General features: G+C 36.0%; 3 protein-coding genes across 4 annotated transcripts; 1 reads left to right on the top strand and 2 right to left on the bottom strand.

Annotated features, from left to right (window-relative positions):
- LOC108985532 (protein WVD2-like 3) lies at window positions 1–4,458 on the bottom strand. Of its 2 annotated transcripts, XM_018957877.2 has the most exons (8): window positions 4,296–4,445; window positions 3,288–3,451; window positions 1,778–2,345; window positions 1,537–1,625; window positions 1,290–1,383; window positions 1,113–1,184; window positions 806–916; window positions 1–514 (listed from the first exon to the last, which is right to left on the bottom strand). In XM_018957877.2, the coding sequence occupies exons 3-8, from the start codon at window positions 2,339–2,341 to the stop codon at window positions 209–211; spliced, it is 1,236 nt and encodes a 411-aa protein (XP_018813422.2). In that variant the 5' UTR covers window positions 2,342–2,345; window positions 3,288–3,451; window positions 4,296–4,445; the 3' UTR covers window positions 1–208. The 2 variants fall into 2 exon arrangements, with proteins under 2 accessions (XP_018813422.2, XP_018813421.2); XM_018957876.2 differs by lacking the exon at window positions 3,288–3,451 and having other exon boundaries at window positions 4,296–4,458.
- Window positions 4,459–12,531: 8,073 nt separating this feature from the next.
- Window positions 12,532–14,435, top strand: LOC108985523 (uncharacterized protein At2g34160-like). Its single transcript, XM_018957857.2, has 5 exons — window positions 12,532–12,825; window positions 13,474–13,522; window positions 13,783–13,845; window positions 13,993–14,057; window positions 14,141–14,435. The coding sequence occupies exons 1-5, from the start codon at window positions 12,619–12,621 to the stop codon at window positions 14,189–14,191; spliced, it is 435 nt and encodes a 144-aa protein (XP_018813402.1). The 5' UTR covers window positions 12,532–12,618; the 3' UTR covers window positions 14,192–14,435.
- An 89-nt stretch (window positions 14,436–14,524) lies between these two features.
- Window positions 14,525–21,369, bottom strand: LOC108985520 (ureidoglycolate hydrolase). Its single transcript, XM_018957850.2, has 12 exons — window positions 21,016–21,369; window positions 20,756–20,841; window positions 19,190–19,264; window positions 18,470–18,598; window positions 17,548–17,634; window positions 17,215–17,417; window positions 17,030–17,132; window positions 16,676–16,767; window positions 16,450–16,512; window positions 15,968–16,208; window positions 15,592–15,632; window positions 14,525–14,785 (listed from the first exon to the last, which is right to left on the bottom strand). Exons 1-12 carry the CDS (start codon window positions 21,211–21,213, stop codon window positions 14,688–14,690), a joined length of 1,416 nt encoding a protein of 471 aa, XP_018813395.2. The 5' UTR covers window positions 21,214–21,369; the 3' UTR covers window positions 14,525–14,687.
- Window positions 21,370–21,389: the final 20 nt, after the last annotated feature.

The following is a 21,389-nucleotide window of genomic DNA, read 5'->3' as shown; positions in this document are numbered from 1 at the left end:
AAAAGGGAAAGGAAAGATGAATCCTTTATATATATATATGAATGGACATAACTTACAGAATTTACACATCATACATTAAACAAAGCACTGCAACAAGTCCTTGCATGTTAAAGGAAATAACTTACACATATTTTTTAGAGCAGTCACAAGAAAACTAGAGAAAATGAAGATCCATTTCCTCTCATAAATTAGAAAACTCACCAGAAACTCAAGAATGGACATTAACAACCACATTCCCCTCACCATTAGCCTTGGTTGTAAATGATTCGTTTATCCCTTCTGCTTCTTTGGATTCATCTTCGAATTTGCACAGGGTATTACCATTCTGGATGTTGATCTGATCCTTAATAAAGGTGGAACCATCGGTGGTGGTTTCTTCTTTGACAATACCAAGGCTAAGACGATTTCCCTGAGCACAAGCTCCTTTCACCTTGTGTCCCCGGGATAAACTGACTGTATCACTGCAGCTCTTCCTTCGGCCCAGCTTTGGTGATTTTGCACGAGTTGGTGGCAACTAACGTTCATGCAAGCAACAAAATTAATTTTAAGCATACTATTAAGATAGTCATTTTCTGTCACTTATGATCTCTAAACAGAAAGAACCTAGAAGTTCAGATACTAGCTTAACAATTTTCATTTGTTGATAGATAAAATTCATTGGAATAATGCCATGCACACCGCTAAAAAAGAGCAGAGAAAAGCAAGAAAGGAAAGATAAATAAAAAATAAAAAAAAATTACATGTTCCGGAAAAGCTCCTGTACTTCTATATGACATCATAAGAATAAGAGGTGTCTTTGCAGTACCTTTTTGAGTTCAGCCTTTGGTGGAGGTCCCTCATGATAGAAGCTTGGCATTGGGCTTGCCTTAAACATTAAACTTCTCCTCAGTTGTTTAATAGATGCCTCTTTCTCTTCCTTAAATTTTCAAAATTCATGAAGAGGACAGAGGCAAAGTAAATTATAGTAATATTATCTAACACAGCCACACAAAATTAATAAACAGAAATGAGTGAGGGAAAGCAACGACAGAAAAAACAGTCTATTGACCACCATGTGGGAGAGAGAGTACTCTAAATAGTCTAGTTCAAAGATACTTGAGAAAGAATCCTACCTTTGTCCTTGCTTCACTTTGAGTTTTCTCAGCTTCCAATGCTTGGTGTTTCTCCTCTAATTTTGAATAAAACTGAAATGTGGCAACATGATAGGGATGTGTGGCTTTGCATTTAGGCTATGTCATAAACACAGTACCTATATTCAAACATAAAAGGAACTTTGGAAGTAATAATACCTCCCTCCGCTTCTCTGCACGCTCAGTGCATCTAAATATTGGAGCTGATGCAACAGTCGGCCTGGACTTAATTGCCCTTGTAGATACTGCAGTTCTGTGCATAGTCAAAGGATGAAATTGATTTTAGAACTGAGAAGGTGAGGGGAGACACTAGAAAATTAAGAAAGAACCGTGATTTTTTTTTTATAAGTAGAAAGAAACATGAAATAAAACAAGTAAACTCCAATTGAAAGGGGTAAGAGAATACGAGGAAGCAACAGAACAGGAATCTTCTTCATCAGGATGCTTCTTGTTATCAGGTTGCAGCGGCTTCCTCGGTACCACTTGTGATATTTGCTGCAGGAATATACAGAAATTTAAAAATCAATTGAAAAAAAAAAAATTATATTTTACCAACTAGAAACGGTAATTTATTCATGATTCAATGTTTGTGATTGTGATCTTATGACATTCCTTTTACAGGAAATCAAGAATTAGTCAGTAGTTACCTGATAGGGCTTTGTGGTATTTGGATGTCGCAAATTGTTAGCAGCAGATGATTTATTCAGGCGAGTCCCAGCATCAGGTTGAGCACCAGCAGGAGAAATTCCACATGAGGCACGCTTTTCAGTTGCTAGTGCAAATGGCTGTGGAACAGTGTGTTTTGTTCGAAAATTTGCAGCAAGAGCTCTAGATGCTTGCTTGACAGGAATTTGTGACCTATCATTGTCCTTTTTCTTCTGGGTTTCTGATTTTATCTTTTCTTCAGGCAGACCAGCTTTAAAATGTGAGTTTATTGCATTCTGCTCTTCCTTACATTTTTCATTATGACAGAGTTCAGGTACCTCTACTGAATTTTCAGTAGTACATTCCTTAACATCATATTCCTTCACTTCAGTGCTTTCTTCTGAACTTTGGATTTCAGGACCCTCATTAATATGCTCGTATGACTCAGACCCATCATGATGAATGGGAGCAGTCTCATGGTTTGAATCATGGGAAACACCATTTGAATAAACTATGACACAATCTGGCTCCTTGTCCATACAAATATCTGGAACTTGTATTCCCATTGCACTGCAATAAAGGAACATAAATATCACATTCACACTAATTTGGTCATGCTCTCAGTGCCACAAACATCTCTGCATCCCAAATTCCCAACCATTACATTTTCTAATCCAATTTTGTTTTAATTTCCAAGTTACCATGTTATTAATTACAATCATCTTAAAATGGCTAGAATCACGTAAACATAGATATAAAATTAGTATTACCTCTGAAGCCTGAAGCCTGAAGCATACACAAAATATAACACCAATACCATTTTCTTTGATATGTTAGCAGGAAATTAATTGTATGGATCAAGAAAAAGAGAGAAGAAGAATCTTGGAGAGACTTTCTCCAAGAGAAACAAACATTAGAACCTATACGAAAAGCTTTTAAAAGTTAACATGATAAAAGGAACATACAAGATGCACATAGAAACAACCAAGGTGCACAGAGACTAGTGAACCAAAGGAAAAAGAAAGCAATCCAATTTCAGTCCACAAACAATTACATCTTGGTTAATCCACTTCCCAGGAATGTATTTGTGATATCATCTCTCTTCCTATGGGCTCAACTAAAGTCTTCATTATACTTATAAAAAAAAAAAAGTCTTCATTATAGAAAGTTGAAGTTTAGAGGAAATTGAAGCCTTCTGGCAGAAAGAAAACCTTGGAAATTATATATATGAATGAAAGAAAGGATAAATTCAACTTCCCAAAAAAAGAAAAAGATAAATTCAAAAGAAATGAGATTTCATTTGATGGGGGGAAATGCTACTAGTAGTAATTGTGTATCAATATTGTTGGAGTAAAGCAAATTCAACACAAATAACAGACAACAGGGACACAGTGAATCTAAAAGACTGAAGTATGATCACAGGAAATTACGATATTCATATGAAAAGGATATAAAGCAATGAATTACTCATGTCAAAGGGAGCACAGACACTTGTCCATACAAGAAGCAAACCTTAAATTGGATGTGAGAATTCCAGGAGAAAGCAAGGGGTTTTCCCAAGTGAAAGATAGGCACTCGAGCACTACAAAACAATATGAAGAATCCTCGTAGAGGCAGGTATTGGCGTTTGCTCAATCCACATTTAGGATATCGCGAGCCCAATATAGAATCACTGACTAAGAAGCATCAATTCCAGAAATTGGGAGACAAATCAAGACGAATTCATAATTTTTCAGTCTTAGCAAGGTAAATGAGAAGCACTAATAGCAGATAAGCGACTAGGATATTCTTCTATCACTAAAGCCAATATTTCACCAATTCTAGATTCAATCAAGAAAAGAGATCACTCATCTGCTGACTCCAACTATAAATAATCAATCTATCTAATAACATTCACGCCGACGTCAAAATTCATAGCTTTAAACTTTTGCTTGAATCTTAACTGCTATGAAATACACACAACATATATACCGATATACGTGTACACACACAGAGGACTAAACTCAACTAGAGCAAATAGCTGCGTTAACCCCCGCTAATCAGGGATTTTTGATCTTTGAAAAAATCCAGATTGACCAGAGAATGAGCTAAATCTGACCTGGCGATGCTTTTCCAATTAAAATAAACGCAGTCCAAGAAGATAGAGATCGAATAAGAAAGCTTCTTTTTCATGTTCAATGTTTATAACTAAGGGAAAATAAAGTGCTATTTCGATTCCAAAAATGACAAATTGTCCTACATTTCCGCGGGAGCGAAACAAAGCTCGAAGCAAACAAATAAATTACAATTTCAAATCGAAGCAACAATGAAGAAGCAGAAAACGGAACCGAGAGCACGAAAAGGCAAATCCAGAGAGAGGGAGAAATCAAAGAGGGAAGAATAACAAGCAACCAAACTACACCGCACGGATCGAGGCATTGAAGATTTGAATTTAGAGCTACATTTCAACCATGCACGAGTAAGCAGATCCGAGAGAGCAGAGAAAGAAGCAGAGTGTGGCAAATGTGGGAAACAACTCACGGTTTTGGTCCGATCTGTGAAAGCACGGAGTCTCTGCCTCCGGTCTCAGACTCTCAGGTTTCTGCTGCTTTCAGGCTTAGGCCTTGGGCCTTGTGGACGATGGTCCTCTCTCTTGTTATCGAGCTGTGAGTGTGCGTCTCTCTGTCTCTTTAAGTGCGCTTCTGTTTACACGTTGGTGCTCACGCTTCTGTTTAATATGTGTTGCCGTGCCTCGTCGGTGCTCACGCCGTCACTTCACGCCGTAACGTAGCTTTCGAAATGTTAATAACCACAGGTCCATACAGATTACAGTACGTAATTTTCTTTAGGAGTAATTCTAAATACAACCGTAAAGTGCGTAACCGTCGCGTAATCGTTTTGAAAAAGAGTGGGGTTCACTATTAAAAAATTAATTTTTTTCATGTGGATCCCATGTTTTATTCATTTTTTTCAAAGCGATTACGCGACGGTTACGCAATTCACGATTGTAAGTATATTTTCTCTTTCTTTAGACACCGCCGTTCCCATTCTCTTTTCTAAACAAAAAAATAAAATAAAAATAAAAAACTCATTTAAATAATATTAAGAATTTATTAATAAAATTATAAATACCCAAAAATGGAGAGATAGAAAGCATCATTTTTATTTATCAAATAATTCTCTCTTTTTTTATCAAATAATTCTCTCTTTGTTTTTAATTCTAATTCGTGAGGAAAATAATTTGTCACCAACATCTTGTTTTCACGTACAAATTATATTTTTTGCAAGTGAAGAAAGTATGCGATTCAACAACACTATCATTGAGGATCAATAAAAGTATAAAAAGATTGCTATAAAATCAAAATCAAAGACTTCTCTGCATATAAAAGGAATATATGTAACGTATTTATATATATATATATATATATAGGGATCAAATCATCATAAATACTTTTATTTTAGTATTTTCATAATCTAATAAATAGAGCATTATCCTTATTTTTTATAGAAAAATTCTTCTTATCAATTAGTATTCATCACCCCACACTTCACATCCTATGAAAAATACTTTCACACTCTATAAATAACATTCTCACATCTTATAAAAAAGTTATAAGTGTGGAGTATAAGAGTGAATAATAACTGATGCATAACATTTTTCTTTTTTGATCAAAAGAGTGAGATCGCTCAAAATCTAATCCGGCTTCACTTTGTTTTGTCTTATTGAATAGAGTGCAACTACATTTTTTTGGGTATATTTGATTTGCCATTGAAGATTGCAAACAAATTATAGAGTTTGTTTGACTCCAAGTTAGACAACAGTGGGACAGATGAAAGGCTCACGCAATGCTCCCAATGTTTTTCCAAAAAGGGTTAAAAATCTATATATGTTCTTGTCTGATTGATTGAGTGTTATAATAATGACATACTTCCTTGTGAATGCTTGTAAAGTATCAAAACTCTTTCAAGATTAGCAAAAGGCATCGCATTTTCCTATTCCACCCTAAAATATTTAGGAATTTGGTTTATTTATTTGTTAAAACTTTGGTTTTTTTTTTTTTTTACACCTTTTCTCAATGCTCATCTTTGGGTTTTGGTGATCATAAAAGAAATAATTACATACGAAGCGCCAATGTCTAATTTGGTTGATTAATAATATATTATATGTGAATTAAGTGTCTCAATTTATTTGGGGAGGGCATTTTTTTTACATATGTTTAATTATTCTAATCGTGAGTAGTTTGCTTGTAATTTAGATTTTTTCTGTATGTATTAATCACAGCTATAACTTCATTTTCACGAATGAATACATTCTATTTCTCATAAAAAATATATATATATATATATCCTAACCTGTTCTTTGTATTACTATTCGGGACATAATATTGGCGATTAATTTACGCTAAGCAAGAGGATTAGGGGCTTTCAGAATTGCGGTCAAATTGACACAAAGATGTTCGTGTCTTAGCCAAAAAGCAAAATGCAAGAGAAGACGTTACATCCAATAATGGCTTAGGCCCCATCCTCTCATCCTTTGATTATTCCCTCTAACCCTTTTGATAAAGGCTTAACACCCTCTAATTAATATTATATCATATCCTCCGTGCCACTTGCCCAGTTTACCCTTGGTATAACCCCCAACCATTTGATAATATATTGATAACAAGAGGGCAATTATGGATAGCAAAGATTATGGACCATATAATAGGGGGACATGGTGAAGCCGTGGATATGTACTTTGTGAGCTGTCAAGGTTTATGAATGGAGTAGAAGAAAAGGGTGTAAAAACATAATCGGTGTGGGACAGAGTGGCAATTGGTGGACCCGCCTCTCCCTATGTCACGCATCACAATCTTCAATGGGAAGTGAATCATCAATCGCCAGGGCCCCACATCCCAGATTGTACATATCAACGGCCGTGATTGATTACTACAGCCATCATTTCATCATCATCCCCTCCCTCTCTATACCTCATTTTTCAGTCCCACAATATTATTAAATAGCACTGGTGACATCAATGAGGGAGCTCCTCTAGTTTTGTTTCCCTCCTCCTCCTGTGTGTGATTTATGGCGGTTCAAGACCAGGTTGTCAACTTCACACGTGGGGTTATGTATCAGTTGTCTCGAAGATCAACAACCAGTTGGTGGTGAGTTTAATCAAAGGATTATACTGAACAGAGTATAGGGTCAACCATCTTTCTGCGGATTACTTTATGGGCCAAAGTACCTATAATGTGGTCTAGTGATGGATCTCCCTACGGCTACTTGCATGTAATTGATTTGTTATCATAAATGAGATGGGTCTCTCCAATATCTGAATGAGATAGGTTTTGATTTGTAAGGTCGAGCTGCTAGGCCAGGAAAATTACTAAGCATTCATAAGTTAGTGCGTAAATATATCATTGTTACTGACAATCTCGCTCATATGTGATTTACGTAATTTAATTTAATTTAAAAGATAAATTTTATAAATTAAATTTTATAAATTAAATTATATCATATAGATGATGTACAGTATAAAGATTTTCAAATAATACTATTAATATAGTGTAAAATGTGTCTCAAGCATTCCCAATTTGCAAGGTCGAGGGTAAGGGTGGGCAGCAGGCCGCATCTGGCCCCTAGCGGCGAGGGCGGGTAGGGCCCAACTCCGTACCTCTTTTTTTTTAATATAAATATATAAATATTTATTATTTTTACTATATATAAATATAGTAATATGCATTAAGTAGAATTTTTACTTAATACTTTATGTAAGTTACAGTGTAGTAAGGTAATCATTTTATAGATTATTTTGAAAATCAATGTTTTGAATACTGTATCAGTACCGGCTGATATGTATCATACCGAACAGTAACCGATATGGATGAGATAGGAGTTTCGTACCGGGTCAAATACAGGTCATTTCGGTGTGTTTTGGTCAATACTGGCTAGTTTTCGATGTACCGGCAGGTTTCCAGTTTAGCAGTCGAAATTTTATATTTTTGTATTTTTAATGTATTTTCATAATTTTCACATCTAAAGATTATTTTTTTAACTTTTTTTAATTCATTTTTCTCGAGGACTAAAAATCAAATCTCTACTCTCATTTTTATGATGAGGATGAATAATTATTTTTTTTAATAGTTGATTAGAGAACTTACAAGTATTATTGAGTTTTATAAATATGTATTTTAACTTTTTAAGACTTGCATTTATGCTATTTTGAAATATAATTTATACATATATAATTAATTTATCTATATATAAACTATCCTGAAAAAGTACCGATACCGAAATATCTTGTTTCAATATCTTAACCAAAACGGTCACCGAAACGGTATTCAAAACTTTGTTGACAATACAAGTTTCATACTTAAGTAATGTGAGACTCTTATATTACACTACAATTTATACAAGATATGTACTAATAAATTTAAAAGACTATATAAATTTTAAATTATAGTCATATTTATAAATTCAAATTTACAATTTAAGTCTCCAAATGTGTTTTTGATCACTTTTAAATTTAGAAATAATTCTTGGATCTAGTGGAATGTAATCTATTATTGAAGTGGGTAGAGGCAGAGTAGATTGAGAGTCTGTCCCCCCCTCAGCATTAGGGGTGTTCATCCGGATCCGGATCCGGATATCCGGCCATAACCGGATCCGGATCCGGATGTTAAACCGCCCGGATTAATCCGGATTTAATCCGGGTTATAACCGGATTTAATCCGGGTTTTTTTTTTTTTTTTTAAAAGACTTTAAAACTTAAAAAAATATTTTTATAGCACTTAGTTTTTTTTTTAATTCTGATAATAAATTAACAAACAAAATAAATAAAAAAGCAAAATAAATAAAAGTGTAAAACAAATAATATTGTTGTTACATCACAATGCAAGACATAAATTTACAAAAAACAAAAGAAAAAATAATACATCACAACTAATTAAACTAAAATATAATTTACAAAGAACAAAAGAAATAAATTTACAAAATAGACCAAATGCAACCCATATTCCCTTTGGATCAGCAAGCATGTTAGTGATGGCTGCATCAATAGCATCTTGATTTTCCTGCCTTGCTGCTCTGGCTGCAAGCAAGACAACTGTGTCTTTGTCTATATCTTTGTTAAAAACCTGTGCATATATGAGTTACTGTTAGGATTATTAGAACAAATGAGGGAATTGAATTACTAGGATCTTCTTAGAGTTCCATGCACAGAAATTCAGAAGCTTCTTATTGAAATCAGAAAAGTGAACGGTAAATTGCTACGTTTTCCAATGGAAACCAATGAAAATAGCTAAATCATGCAACCATTAGCGCCTATCTTTAACTTGTTCTCGCATTCAATCCTAATGAATTAATTGAAGATGGGTGATTAATTTGTTTTTCACTCACCTTGAGTTGGGAAATCTCCATTGAAATCATTGTCAGATGACGATATAGCCTTCGCTGAAGATAGTGCCCCAATATATGGAGAAATACTCCCAATGAAAAGATTTCCACTCATATCTAAAATCTCCAACCTACTTCAATTTGCCAAATCTACAAAGGGATTTGAAGACAGAAAGTATGAAAAAAAATATAATTTAGAAAGGTAAAAAAGATTTATGAATCTATGGACTTGGAAAGAAGCTGTAAATACAAACAGTAGTAGTAAAATATTTCTGCACTGTAATTGCTATATCTTACATGTGGTGCTTTTAATATTTCTGCACCAAAAGACATTTCTGATTTTGGGATATTACACTTGATACTTCTAAAGAGAATAAAATAAAAACACCTCAAAAAATTTGGACAACAAAATCACATTGACGGGATAATATAACACTAAAATAAAGGGAAAAAATGTTCAGTACTTCATGAGACCATTTTCTTTCAAACCAAACAGCCCACGCCAAGCAAGAAGGGACTGCCATATTTTCAAACAACGAAAACCCCCTCCCACCTTCACATTTCCTACTTTATATTGGGCTTAATCGAAGAGACTCAAAACCCCTCTCGCAAGTACGTAGAACAATGTTAATCAGAACTTTAAACACAACAAAACATAGATCAAACAAAAATCAAACCCAACAACCCAAAAACGAACCAACAACCCACACAAATCAAAACCCACTTACTCAAATCTAAAGTGCATCTAACTTTAAACACAACATAAAAATATCTATATAAACCGAGCAAGAGAGATGAACATACCGTAGGTTTCGGAGTTGAGAGAGACAGATGGGGCTCGTAGACTCGGCGCTCGCAGTGACGGCTAGCAACTAGGGTTTCACTTTTCAGCTCAGTTGAGATAAAATGAGAGGTAGAGAGGCGCTCGAGGGGTGCAAACCAGTGAGATGAGGGCTAGGGTTTCACCGTTTCAGCGACGAACTCAGAAAGAAGTATGAGACGAGAACGGAGAATGAATGAAACTTAGGAAAGTCGATGCGAAGAAATGAGGATTAATCTCAAGGTTAAACGGCGTAGTTTTCCATTAGCAAAAACGACGCCGTTTTAAATCAAAATCATTGTTTTTAAAAAGAAGCAGCCGGTTACGGAAACCGGGTTAACAACCGGATCCGTAACCGGATCCGGGCGGGTACGAAATTGTTTTTACCCGCCCGGGTTTAATCCGAGCGGATAACCGCCCGGATCCACCCGGATTCCGGGTTTCGGACCGGACCGGAAAAAAATCCGGCCCGGTTGAACACCCCTACTCAGCATACGGGGCGGGATACTCCACCCCCGAGATGCAAGGGCGAAGGGCGGAGAGAGGGCTACCCCGCATCGTATTGGGTAGCACCCCTAGTCGAGGGGCCCTTCTTCGTTTTTATTTTATTGTTGGCTCTTCTCACCATTGAGTACAGAATCTAAAGTTCGGACTGGGCTTTTTAGAGGAGTTGATTCAACCAAAACAGGCTTTCCATGCTTCCCCCAACGAACAGGAATGAGGAACCCATAGATTGAAGCAACTTGAACAAATATAACAATGAAGTCGGAGAAAAAAATCAAGAGGAAGATGGAGCAGTGACATCTCGAGCAAAGGCAAGAGGCGAAACGAGCAAAGGCAAGAGGCGAAACGAGCAATAAACAATGACCAAAGGCCCAAGAGAGGTCCAAATGAGACCAGGGTGGAGGCCTTGTGCTATTTTTTTTTTTAAAGGAAAATGTGATTTTAAAGTAATCAGGCCCATTTAATTTTTTTAAGAGAAATGCTTTGAATCTAAATTCGGGACTCAAAAAATGTTCTAAATGGAATTTTTTTATTTTTTTTACCGAAGGATTAAGAAAATATTTTCAATAATGTTGTGAATTTTTTATTTTTTTTAAATATTTATGATGATTAAAAAAATATATGAAAAAAAATTACACTATTCGGAACATTTTTTGGGTCTCGAATTCGGGGACCCATAACAGTACTATTTTTCCAATGACTCTCTAAAGCCCATTTGGATAGTGAAAGTATTTTATCTCATCTTATTATTATAATTTTTTTAAATTTTCACATAAAATATAATAAATAATTTAATTTTTTCAAATCACAAAATAATAAGAATATTAAAAAATAATATTCTAATAATATTTTATTCAACTTTCAACTTTTATCTCAACTCATCTCATCTTAACTTACTATCCAAACGGCACCTTACCGATGTATAACCTGAAGACAATAGTGGCAACTGAAATGACCCAAGAGCATTCTCATCAGGTTATTAAATAATGAGGAATGATATTTGCAGTCATGGAGAACGCAAACGCTGCACAATCTTTTTGAAAAAAATGAGTAAATACATGATTCATATGAAAAAAATTATTTTTTAATAATAGATCCACACATTTTCAAAATGATTATAGTGTTTGCACACTCTACAATTATTTGTAGCATTACTCTTAATAATTACTTAAAATTAGTCATTTTTTTTTCATTTTAACTATCCATTTTTCAAAGCATCTACACCCCATTATTTATTTTAACCATCTCTTTTCACGATTTAATTTAAATATTCTTTGTTTTATTCGATACTTTTCTTTCTCTTCCAACCTTAAGGGTTAGTTTGGGTAGATGAGTATTATTTTATTATTATTATTTTATATTAAGGATTGAGAATACTCCACTTTTATTCATTATTTTATTATTATTTTTCATCTACTTTTTACTATTATTCAATATTTTATCATTACTTTTTCATTCTTATTCACAGAATATCTGAGATCACCTCACTACTAAAACGTAACCTAAAACTTCATTTTTTTGCAAGTGTCAGACTATTATGCCGCCCAAAATAGCCTGCCCAACCTTACTGCACTTCACTTTTTGTTTTTGCTTTTTTCATTTTTGTTTTTACATTTTTTAATATATTTAAATATTTAAAAAAAATAAAAAAATACTCCAATACATTTTAAATCACTTTCTTAATAATTAAATAAAAAAAAAATTGGCGAGCGGTCAAATTGAGTGGTAAGCTTGGGAAGGTAAATATTATTGTCTATTTGTTATTAAAATATATTAATTACATTTATCATCTTCTTCAGACTGTTGAGGCAAGCTCTGTATTCTGAAGCGGCTAGGTAATGCCACAAATGAAAGATAAAAAAGGATTTGCTTTTTGCAGGGGTCAAATTGGTCATTCAGGAAAATTAGAGTAACGACCTATGGGGGGCTGGCCTAACTAACTAACTGTACAAGCTTGCCGCCAAGAATCCCCACTCCAATCGAACACAACCACGCGTCCATTGGCGGTTAGCTCTCCGTCCGTGTAACGGGAAGAGACTTCTATAAATTCACAATCCACTCCAGTCACCGTCCATTTCACACATTCAGCATTAGATTCTTACCTGCAAACACATTTTCCCGCCCTCTTCATAGTTCCGATAGAGAGAGAGAGAGAGATCTTCAATGGAGGCGAGCGTGGTTGTTGAGGAGGCCAAGAATGCCTCAGAGAGACTCAGCAACAACAAGAAGCCAGCTGTTGTAGTTGATGTTGGTGTCGAGGGCAATGCTGCTGCTGCTGCTGCTGCTACCGAGTCTTACAAGAAGAAGAAGAATCACATTCAGGTCTCCAACACCAAGAAACCCCTCCTCTTCTATCTCAATCTTGCCAAGGTATACTCCCCCGCCCCTCCCTCTCTCTCTCTTTATGTTCCTACTTTCTCCTCTTTTTTCTTGGATCAGAATCTATTCACTTTGGTTGCTGATAAACCTGGGAAAGAAAAATGGGTAATTGGAATTTGTGGAAAGTTCGGGTTTTCGCTTTATTTTTCCTCTGTTTCTTAGTACCACAGAATCTGGTGAGGGTTTTACTAAAGTAAGAACTGGGGGTTTCTTCGTTTTATTGCTGTTTTCGAAGCATGTTTGAAAGTGATGTTTAATGGCATTAAACCCTTAGGTCTTGGACGCTACTTAATCTGTAACTTGATCTTCACAATCTCTGAATCTTGATTTTGTTCTGTTTTGTAATAACTGGTTTTTCAAGTCTTGATTTTGTTTGCCTAGGTTGTATTCATCAAAGGAAAATTCTATGGTAAATTAGGTCATTTCCTCTGATTCATTTGTTTTTCAATTAGGTCCGGTAACTTTTCTCAAGTACTTTTGGCAATTGATTTACTATCTCATTTCATTGGAATTTGTGGAGGGTTCGATTACGCTCCTAAACAAGTTCCTGCTGCTTCAGTTTGCATGTTTTGCTGCAGCGAATTAAGTATCTTCTTTTTTTCTAATGCTGTTATGTCTAACCGTCCTTTTTCGTTTCAGAGGCTCATAAAACAGTACAACGATATCGAGCTCTCCGCCTTAGGCATGGGTATAATTCTCGAATCCTTACCCTTTTTCTTTTTATTTAAATTATATCTCTTTGTCCGAAAGTTTCTTCAATGTTCTTGCCATACCATTTAGATCCATCAATGTTTTTTGCCCGCTTGAAAGACAGATCTTAATTATTGACACTTTTGACTCTGAATTTCCCATCATGAAACCATGATGATTAGCACTTTACATCCCGCACTTTAGAAGCCATTCATAATCTTTTGGCATTGTGACTAACTTCTATTTGATCTAATACAGCAATTCCTACTGTTGTCATAATCGCTGAGATTCTCAAACGTAATGGATTGGCGATCGAGAAAAGTAAGGAGTCAATATATTTTTTGCCATACAAATTTCATAAAAGACCTCTCTGCGGTCAATATCTAACGTATCAAAATAAGAATTAAGACCACTCTGCGGTCAATATCGAAGTTATTAAAATTCTATTTAACTCGGGAAATGGAACAGGGATAACGACATCTTCTTTTGGTGCAATGGATGGTCAGAAAGGCCGGATGATCCACAAACCACAGGTTGCTTTCTATTCATTCATTGCTTCTTTTACCTATTTTTCCCGGTCAAATATATTTAGTAACTCTCTCTGTCACACATACAGATTGAGATTGTGCTGGAAAAGGCTGACAAGACCACTGTTGCTACGGCATGAAAGAAGTCTGCTGATCAAAAGACATGACGAAGCATATCATAGGGTTTTCGTCCTGGCTTTAGATTTCAGTGATTTTTTTTCACACTTTTACAGTTTGGTTATGCTGGTTCCAATTAGAGCTGCCACTAATTGAACCTTGGCATTTGCATGTTTTCTTTTGTATTTTACTGTTCTGTAAGATAGAAAAGAACTGTTTCATCTCAGTGCCAAATAATAGAGGAGATCTACAACTTTGCAGCTCTCACTCTCTCTCTCTCTCTCTCTCTCTCTCTCACACACACACACACACACACACACACAGACGGGAGTGCAAAAACACATGCCAGATGAATGTGTAAAAATAAAGGATACTCATAGAAAAAGGTGCTAAGATCTGTAGTGGTATCCTAAAGAAGACTCTCCAGCAGTTTGCTTTCTATGTAAAGAAGAAATCAAACTTCTCAATGAGTTCTAATGCTAAATCTTATATTATTTGACAATAATTATGGATGATGCATCAGGTCAGGGACAACTTTGCAAGAGTCACGGCTAATACCTTGACCCCATTTGCTATGTCCTCAATGGAGGCATATTCTTCAGGCTTGTGGCTGTAACCTGCAGAACCAAATTGATTTCAAGTAGATTAAGCGCATATTGATAACTTGAACAAAAATTGCCAGAAAATTGACATCCTTACGCACACAAATTCTGTATATTCCTATTTGAGTAATGCTAGTGACAGGCCTAGAGTGTGCGAATCCAATGCACACCCTTTGAAAAATTGGGACCCACCATGAAAAAGTGAATTTTTTTTATGGTGGGTCCCACTTTTTTTTCAAAATGCCTATATGAGACTTGCACCCCAATGCCTATACAAATCATTTTCTTCCTATCTTACCCCATGCCACTGAGATGTTCATCCCTGCTTGTATACGTATGTGTGTATGTGATATCCCATGTGATAAGAATGTAGGTGGTGAATGGGATCCCGCATTACTTGGGAAGGAGAAGTTATTGCTCTTTATAAGGTTCTAATGGGGCTCCAATTGCATTATTAACTAGTCATTTTAGAGTATAGGTCATATGGTCTAGGTTTTCTATTGGGGCATTGTAGTATATTTTTGCACTCGTGCAATTTCTTTTTATTCAATGTTAGAAAACCAGTGTACTTTTATGCTTGGTCTACATGGATACCATATAGGTGACATTGGAGTTCCAAATAAAAGCAAAAGAATCAGTGGCAACTGACATGCTTTCCTCAATAAGTATATCTAATTATATTACCTATGAAAGATGAAGTAACTAGTTGTCTATATAGGACCCTAACAATTTGAAATTATATTTTAAGGAAAAGTGAGAAAATTAAAAAAGAAATATGAAACCATAACATTGGATATAGAAAAAGAGGAAAGAGCTCGTACCCTTGTAACATGGAATGAATATCATGCCCATTGGAGATACCCTGCAAGAATGTTAAAATGCATGATCAGAAAATTTTTGTAGCCAGATAAACAATGCCATCGTTCCATAGCCCAGAATTCCCTCAAAAAGCTACGCTGCATAAATATGTTGAATTAAAAAAAAAATTGAATGCTGTCCTAATTAACTCTCGGTAAAAATTCATTAAGCACAAGAGAAGCATCTACGGCAAGGACCTATTTTATGCACTAGAAACCGAAGAGCAAAAGTGGGGAAAAGAAGAACCACAGTCATGATAGTACATGACATTCTGTGGGAAAACAATGTGCACATCAAGTGTGGTTACAAGATTTAAATCTCAAGTGTTGTCTCTCACACCTGGCCATAAACAGCGAATCGTGGTATGCTCTGCTAATCATGAACTTGTGAGTTAGGTTTAGCTCTTTTGATGCAGCTTCCACGGCCTTGATTATAGCTTTTTCAGCAAGGGCCGGTGGGTCTTGATTAATAACATTGAATTCAAATAGCCTCACCCCACGGCCTTTCGCTATTCTAATTGCAGATTGACGGATGTTCTCAATCACAGTGTTTCTTCGATCTTCATCAATGTCTCTTGTGTCTGCCAAAACATATAAGTAAAAATCGAAAACAATAGCTAGGAAACCAACTAAACCAATACCTCAGACAGTCAATATTTGGAACAGGAACAGCATGTGAGGGTCATATATATGAATATCTTCAACCAACCTAATAAGCATTAACAACAAGCTATTGTACCAAAATCCATGGAAACAACCATCCTATGTTTACTTGGCACAATATGCTTTCCTGGTAATTTTATTAACTGAAAAGAAGCATACCGATTTCTAGGTGTGATTTACTTGGGATGCTGTTAATTGCTCCAGGATGAAGCTCCAGAATACCTTGGAAACAGGAAATGTAAATTTATAATGGACCTCTACACTAACAAGGCAAGAAAAGAAGAGACAATTGGTTTAGGAAAATGGAAGAAGGGCTCAACTATTGAGTTAAAAAAAGATAATTATAAAAAAACCGATATGTAGGTATGAAGAAAGGATGGCTTACCGACTGTACCGACAGTATCGACTGATCCAGATTCTAGTACATGTTTCTCCACAGCCAATGCCAACTCTGCAGCTGCCAGGCCAGCATCATTTCTGCTCCAAATTGAAAAAAAAAGCTACTATTGTTTAAGTGAACAAGCAAATGTGCGTGTGTGATATTTACACACACACACACATTCTAAAAAATTATCCGCTTCTAAAAGAGTTGAAAATTTGACAGCTGGAAATACACTATTATCAACACAAAGTACACTCCAAAAACTACTTAGAGAAGTCTGCAACCAGAAAAAAAGAAAAGACAAGTTCACGGTGTTATTACAGCCAGGAGAGAGGTTTTCACCTCCAGGAAAATCACCTGTTTGGCATTAGGACGGCCCCTGCATGGCCTCCATTGCCTTCAAATTCCACTTTGATGCTTGCAGGGGCAGCGATGGCAGTTACAATACCAATAGATATACCTGGATTGAAAACAATTGGATTGATGGGATTTTAAAATACATAGCAAAAGAAAGGTTATCATTAGCAGTGAAATAATTCCACCTTCTTCCTCCAGGATGGGGCCCTGCTCAATATGCAATTCCACAAAAGCCGAGTAACTTCCTTTCTTTATAAACACACTGGACAAGTCATTGTCATCCTTTACATATCCAGCAGATCTCGCAGCATCTAGGAATGATCCATTTTTAGCATCAACTGTTGTCTTCAGAGCTTTTGCAAGTACCTCAATTCCTGCCAATAGGCGGCTGCACATTTAAGATCACATATGAGGAACCCCAAACTAGATAATGGGATATCGTGAAGGAAAATCCAACTCATATGGTAACCAGAGTGACGTAGTGCAACCATATAAAGATATATTTTGAATACAGAAACCTTCCCAAGCAGCTGATCCCAAAGCGTGTAGGCTCTTCGGAGGTGAATAGGATAATTTCCAGTGACCTTCTAGGTTTGAAACCAAATCTGCAGAAAGCCACCAGTCAACAAACCATGGACCAAAAATAGTTGCAACTACATGTTTGACTTGCGAGAACCACAAAACTTAAAAAGGAACTTGTACATTCCTCAGAATATCATAATTCATATGATGTAGCAAAAAGTTCAAAATGATCATTTCGATATCATTTTATGAAAATGAGATACAAATAGAGTAGTTTGCATATTTGTTTCTTATAGCTATAACTTCAACTGATGAATGGAAAATAAGATAGCATACTAAGTGCTGGAACCCAATTTCAGGAGGCTTTTGGGAATCTTTGGATGAATGGATACATCAGCCACCCATCACAGATGAACAGTGTTTCAAATGTTTTGGTTGTCACTCCAAAATTAGAAGGTCAGAATATCATCAATTTTCCTTTTAGGATCCCTCTAGTTCCACTGTTGGTTTGAAAGAAGGATGCCTACATAATTATCAGCTCAGTCCTTGGGTTATTAGGGTATGGCTCAGGAGAATTATCAGCTCACTCCTTGGGTTATCCCACTCTCCACACATCTCGCTGCTCTTTGTTACTTTCCAGAGATATATTGACTTATAAAAAAAAACATCTTAAAATATATCCATGTGTTAAGTTATGCACTTCTCATATGTTTAATGGATTTGCGTGGTAATTAAGAGCTAAATTAACCATGCTAAATTTTTTTGATTGGTCAACAAAATTTTATTCATCATAATAAGTACAGGCACCGTAAACAAAATTAACCATGCTAAATTAGCAGGCTTGCCCATCTAGAAACATACTTAAGATGGAAATTGTTTTAGAAGGCCTGCCTTAACATCAGACAGAAAGTTTCAAACCTCATTAGCACATTGATGGCTTCTATAGCACCTAAAACGCCAACAACTCCATCATACTTCCCAGAGTAGGGAATAGCATCAATGTGAGAACCTGTTGCCACTGCAGAAAGCTCAGGCTCATAGCCATCCCTGCATAATATAGCTTAGTGCAAGCCATTTGATAAATATATGATGAAGAAAAATTTGGGGTAAATGAGGCAGCGATGCAAATATGAGACTGAGATGCAAAAAAGCTCATTATGATACCCCGATTTCAATTTGGCTAGAGAGAGAGAGAGAGAGAGAATGACATACACTGATGATGGAACTATTTTCATTAATCATTGAAAATAAATTTACTCTCACAAATATCCAATTGACCAAGTTAGATGCATTTCATAACCAATAAATTGACAGGAGCTTGCTTTGAGTAAAAGTTCCCTACCAAACCAATCTGGACATTTGAGCAAGATAAAAAAAGAAATCAGAAAGAACCATAACAAGATAAAAGGCAAGATGGATGACAATTACCATATTACAAATTATACCATTTCTACAGTTGGAGGCCCCCAAGGTAATCTTTAAGAAAAGAAAAATGACACCTTAGATATGTAATAGGTTGGGTCTTGTCTCCACTCTAATTGAAAAACAACAATATATTCTAGCCAACCCCAAGAAGCAGGAATTTAAGAAGATTTGAGTTGAAAATAGAAAATATTCAAAGATGTAGACATGACTCACCATCGGCCAAAAATGTTACCAACAGCATCCTCTCTGACAGAGAGACCAGAGAGTCCCATCAAGTTCTTGATGTACCTGCAGTTTAGTTATTACAAGTGGATAAAATGAGGAAAGGGAAAGCCTCATATCAAGAAGAAGCTTGGTATTTTTATAACAAACTCAAACACAATTTCTTGTTTATTAAATGGCAGTAACACTGCTCCTTCTCTAGAAAATTATTTTTTTGGTTTCAACCATTTCCTCTTGAAAAGTCTAGTACTACATGGTCTTTGAGAAACTTCCTAAAACCGACTTAAACAAGTAGATATCTTGAAACTTCTCCAAGCACCGACCATATGTGGATGAAAAACCTTCCCTCATCGATTTCAAAATGGCTGTAAAGTGGAGCCCATAACTCATCATTTGTGTATCGGGTAATTGTATGAGAAGGTGAGTGTGAGCAAGTGTGGGTCAGCAAGTAAAAGTGAGCTAAAAAGTCAAGTGCTTGTGTCTCAATTGATTGAGTGTGCTTTTTGACAGTGAGCCCAAGTGTCAAGTGAAGTGAGTTTTTTGTGGAGTGTATGGTATAGGCGCTAGTTCAAAAGCTGTTGAGTGAGGCCCAACTATATATTTAAAGTGTGAAGTGTCCAAGAGTCTTTTGTTTTTTTTATTAAAGTGTGCCAGTTTTCCATTTTAATAAGAAAATATTTTTGTTCAACCTCAACAATATGGTATCAGACTTCTCTAAGTTCAACATTGTTCTTTTCTTTATCCCATATTAATCAATACTGAAAAAAATTTATTTGCTGTGCTCACATGCAGAGTTAGTCCTAGCTAAACTCTAGCATGTAATCATACTCTAACATCTCCGTGATGCTAAATGTGACCAACATATCAATCTACTAATTTATGTAAATAGTAGATGCGTCAAACTGCTGAGATTCCAAGATCAGGCAAGAGTCCTTAACTATGGGTGCATTGGTTATCCTATGAACATTTGCATGATTCATCAAAAGCTATAATGAAATTGAATGTATGAATATATCATTTGAAGTGCAATCGTTCAAGGAAATTAAACTCAGTTGCAAAATTAATAGCCTGAGATCATTTTAATAGAAAAAAGATGTCAAGGTCAGGGACCAAATAATGGGTGGGATACATGGAAATGTGTGGAGCAACCAGCTGGTGACTATCGTGACTGCCCAAGGTAGCTATAAACCATAGCACACCTCTTTCCATGATTTAACCAGGCCAAATTATAAGTTCCGGTCCTGACAGTAATTGGTGCCATTTTCAAAATGGTTCAATTCGCGATGGTGAAATCACACACAAACTCCAGTATAAAACAAAGATGGGGCAATTCAACCCACATGGATTCCCAATCCGGAGTAAGATTTTCTGCTCTTTTAGGTTAATCAACAATAAATAGAACACAGCATTTGGAGCATGCCAAACCTCCTAAAGTCATTTAAAGAGAAAAAATCATTCGGTCAGATCACTATCACATAACCAATTTTTTATTTTTTTAAAAAAATGACCCCATGTAGTTGGAAATAAACCTTAGTTGAGGTGAGTTGTGTTATATACCTGCGTGCCAAAACATCCTTCTCAGTGTACAGGATCCTAGTCACTGATGGGGCAGGTGTATCCGAGAAAGAAGCAAGTTCATCGATCTAATAAGCAAAATTCACAACAACTCTGAGATTAAACAAAAACTATACACACGGACGCACACGCCCAGAACTCTTAGTGTCGCACTCAAGTTATTCTGAAAACCTCAAACCCAATATCCTGAACTTCCAAGCGAATGAAAACCCCATCCATAACTTTAACACTGGGTTTAGTACCTGTTTCTGTAAACTTTCCATCTCAACGGATAGTGAAGAAAATGAGTTTTGAATGAAAGAGTGGGGCTCCTGAATTGGGTACCCGGAAAAATCCTCCATGGTTTTGGCCGTTGGGTCATCATACTTGTGAGCGACGATTACAGAAGAGCAAAAGCAGAGCACGATAAGTGGAAGGAGAGGAGGGAATCTCAGGGCCATTTTTTTTCTTTGGGTTGTGTTTTGATAGCAATTATAGAGCCATTATATGCGTAATTATATAAGGAAGGCTGCACGGTGCCTGCAACGCGGCCAAGTGCGTCTCGCGAGCACTCCAGGTTATCCTCCCTGCAAATCTGACCCCGATATTTTTGTTTTAAGTAATGTAAAGCTGTGGG

This window comes from Juglans regia, chromosome 7, assembly GCF_001411555.2.
Source record: "Juglans regia cultivar Chandler chromosome 7, Walnut 2.0, whole genome shotgun sequence".
Taxonomy (NCBI): Eukaryota; Viridiplantae; Streptophyta; class Magnoliopsida; order Fagales; family Juglandaceae; genus Juglans; species Juglans regia.
This window is presented reverse-complemented; position numbering and strand designations above follow the sequence as displayed.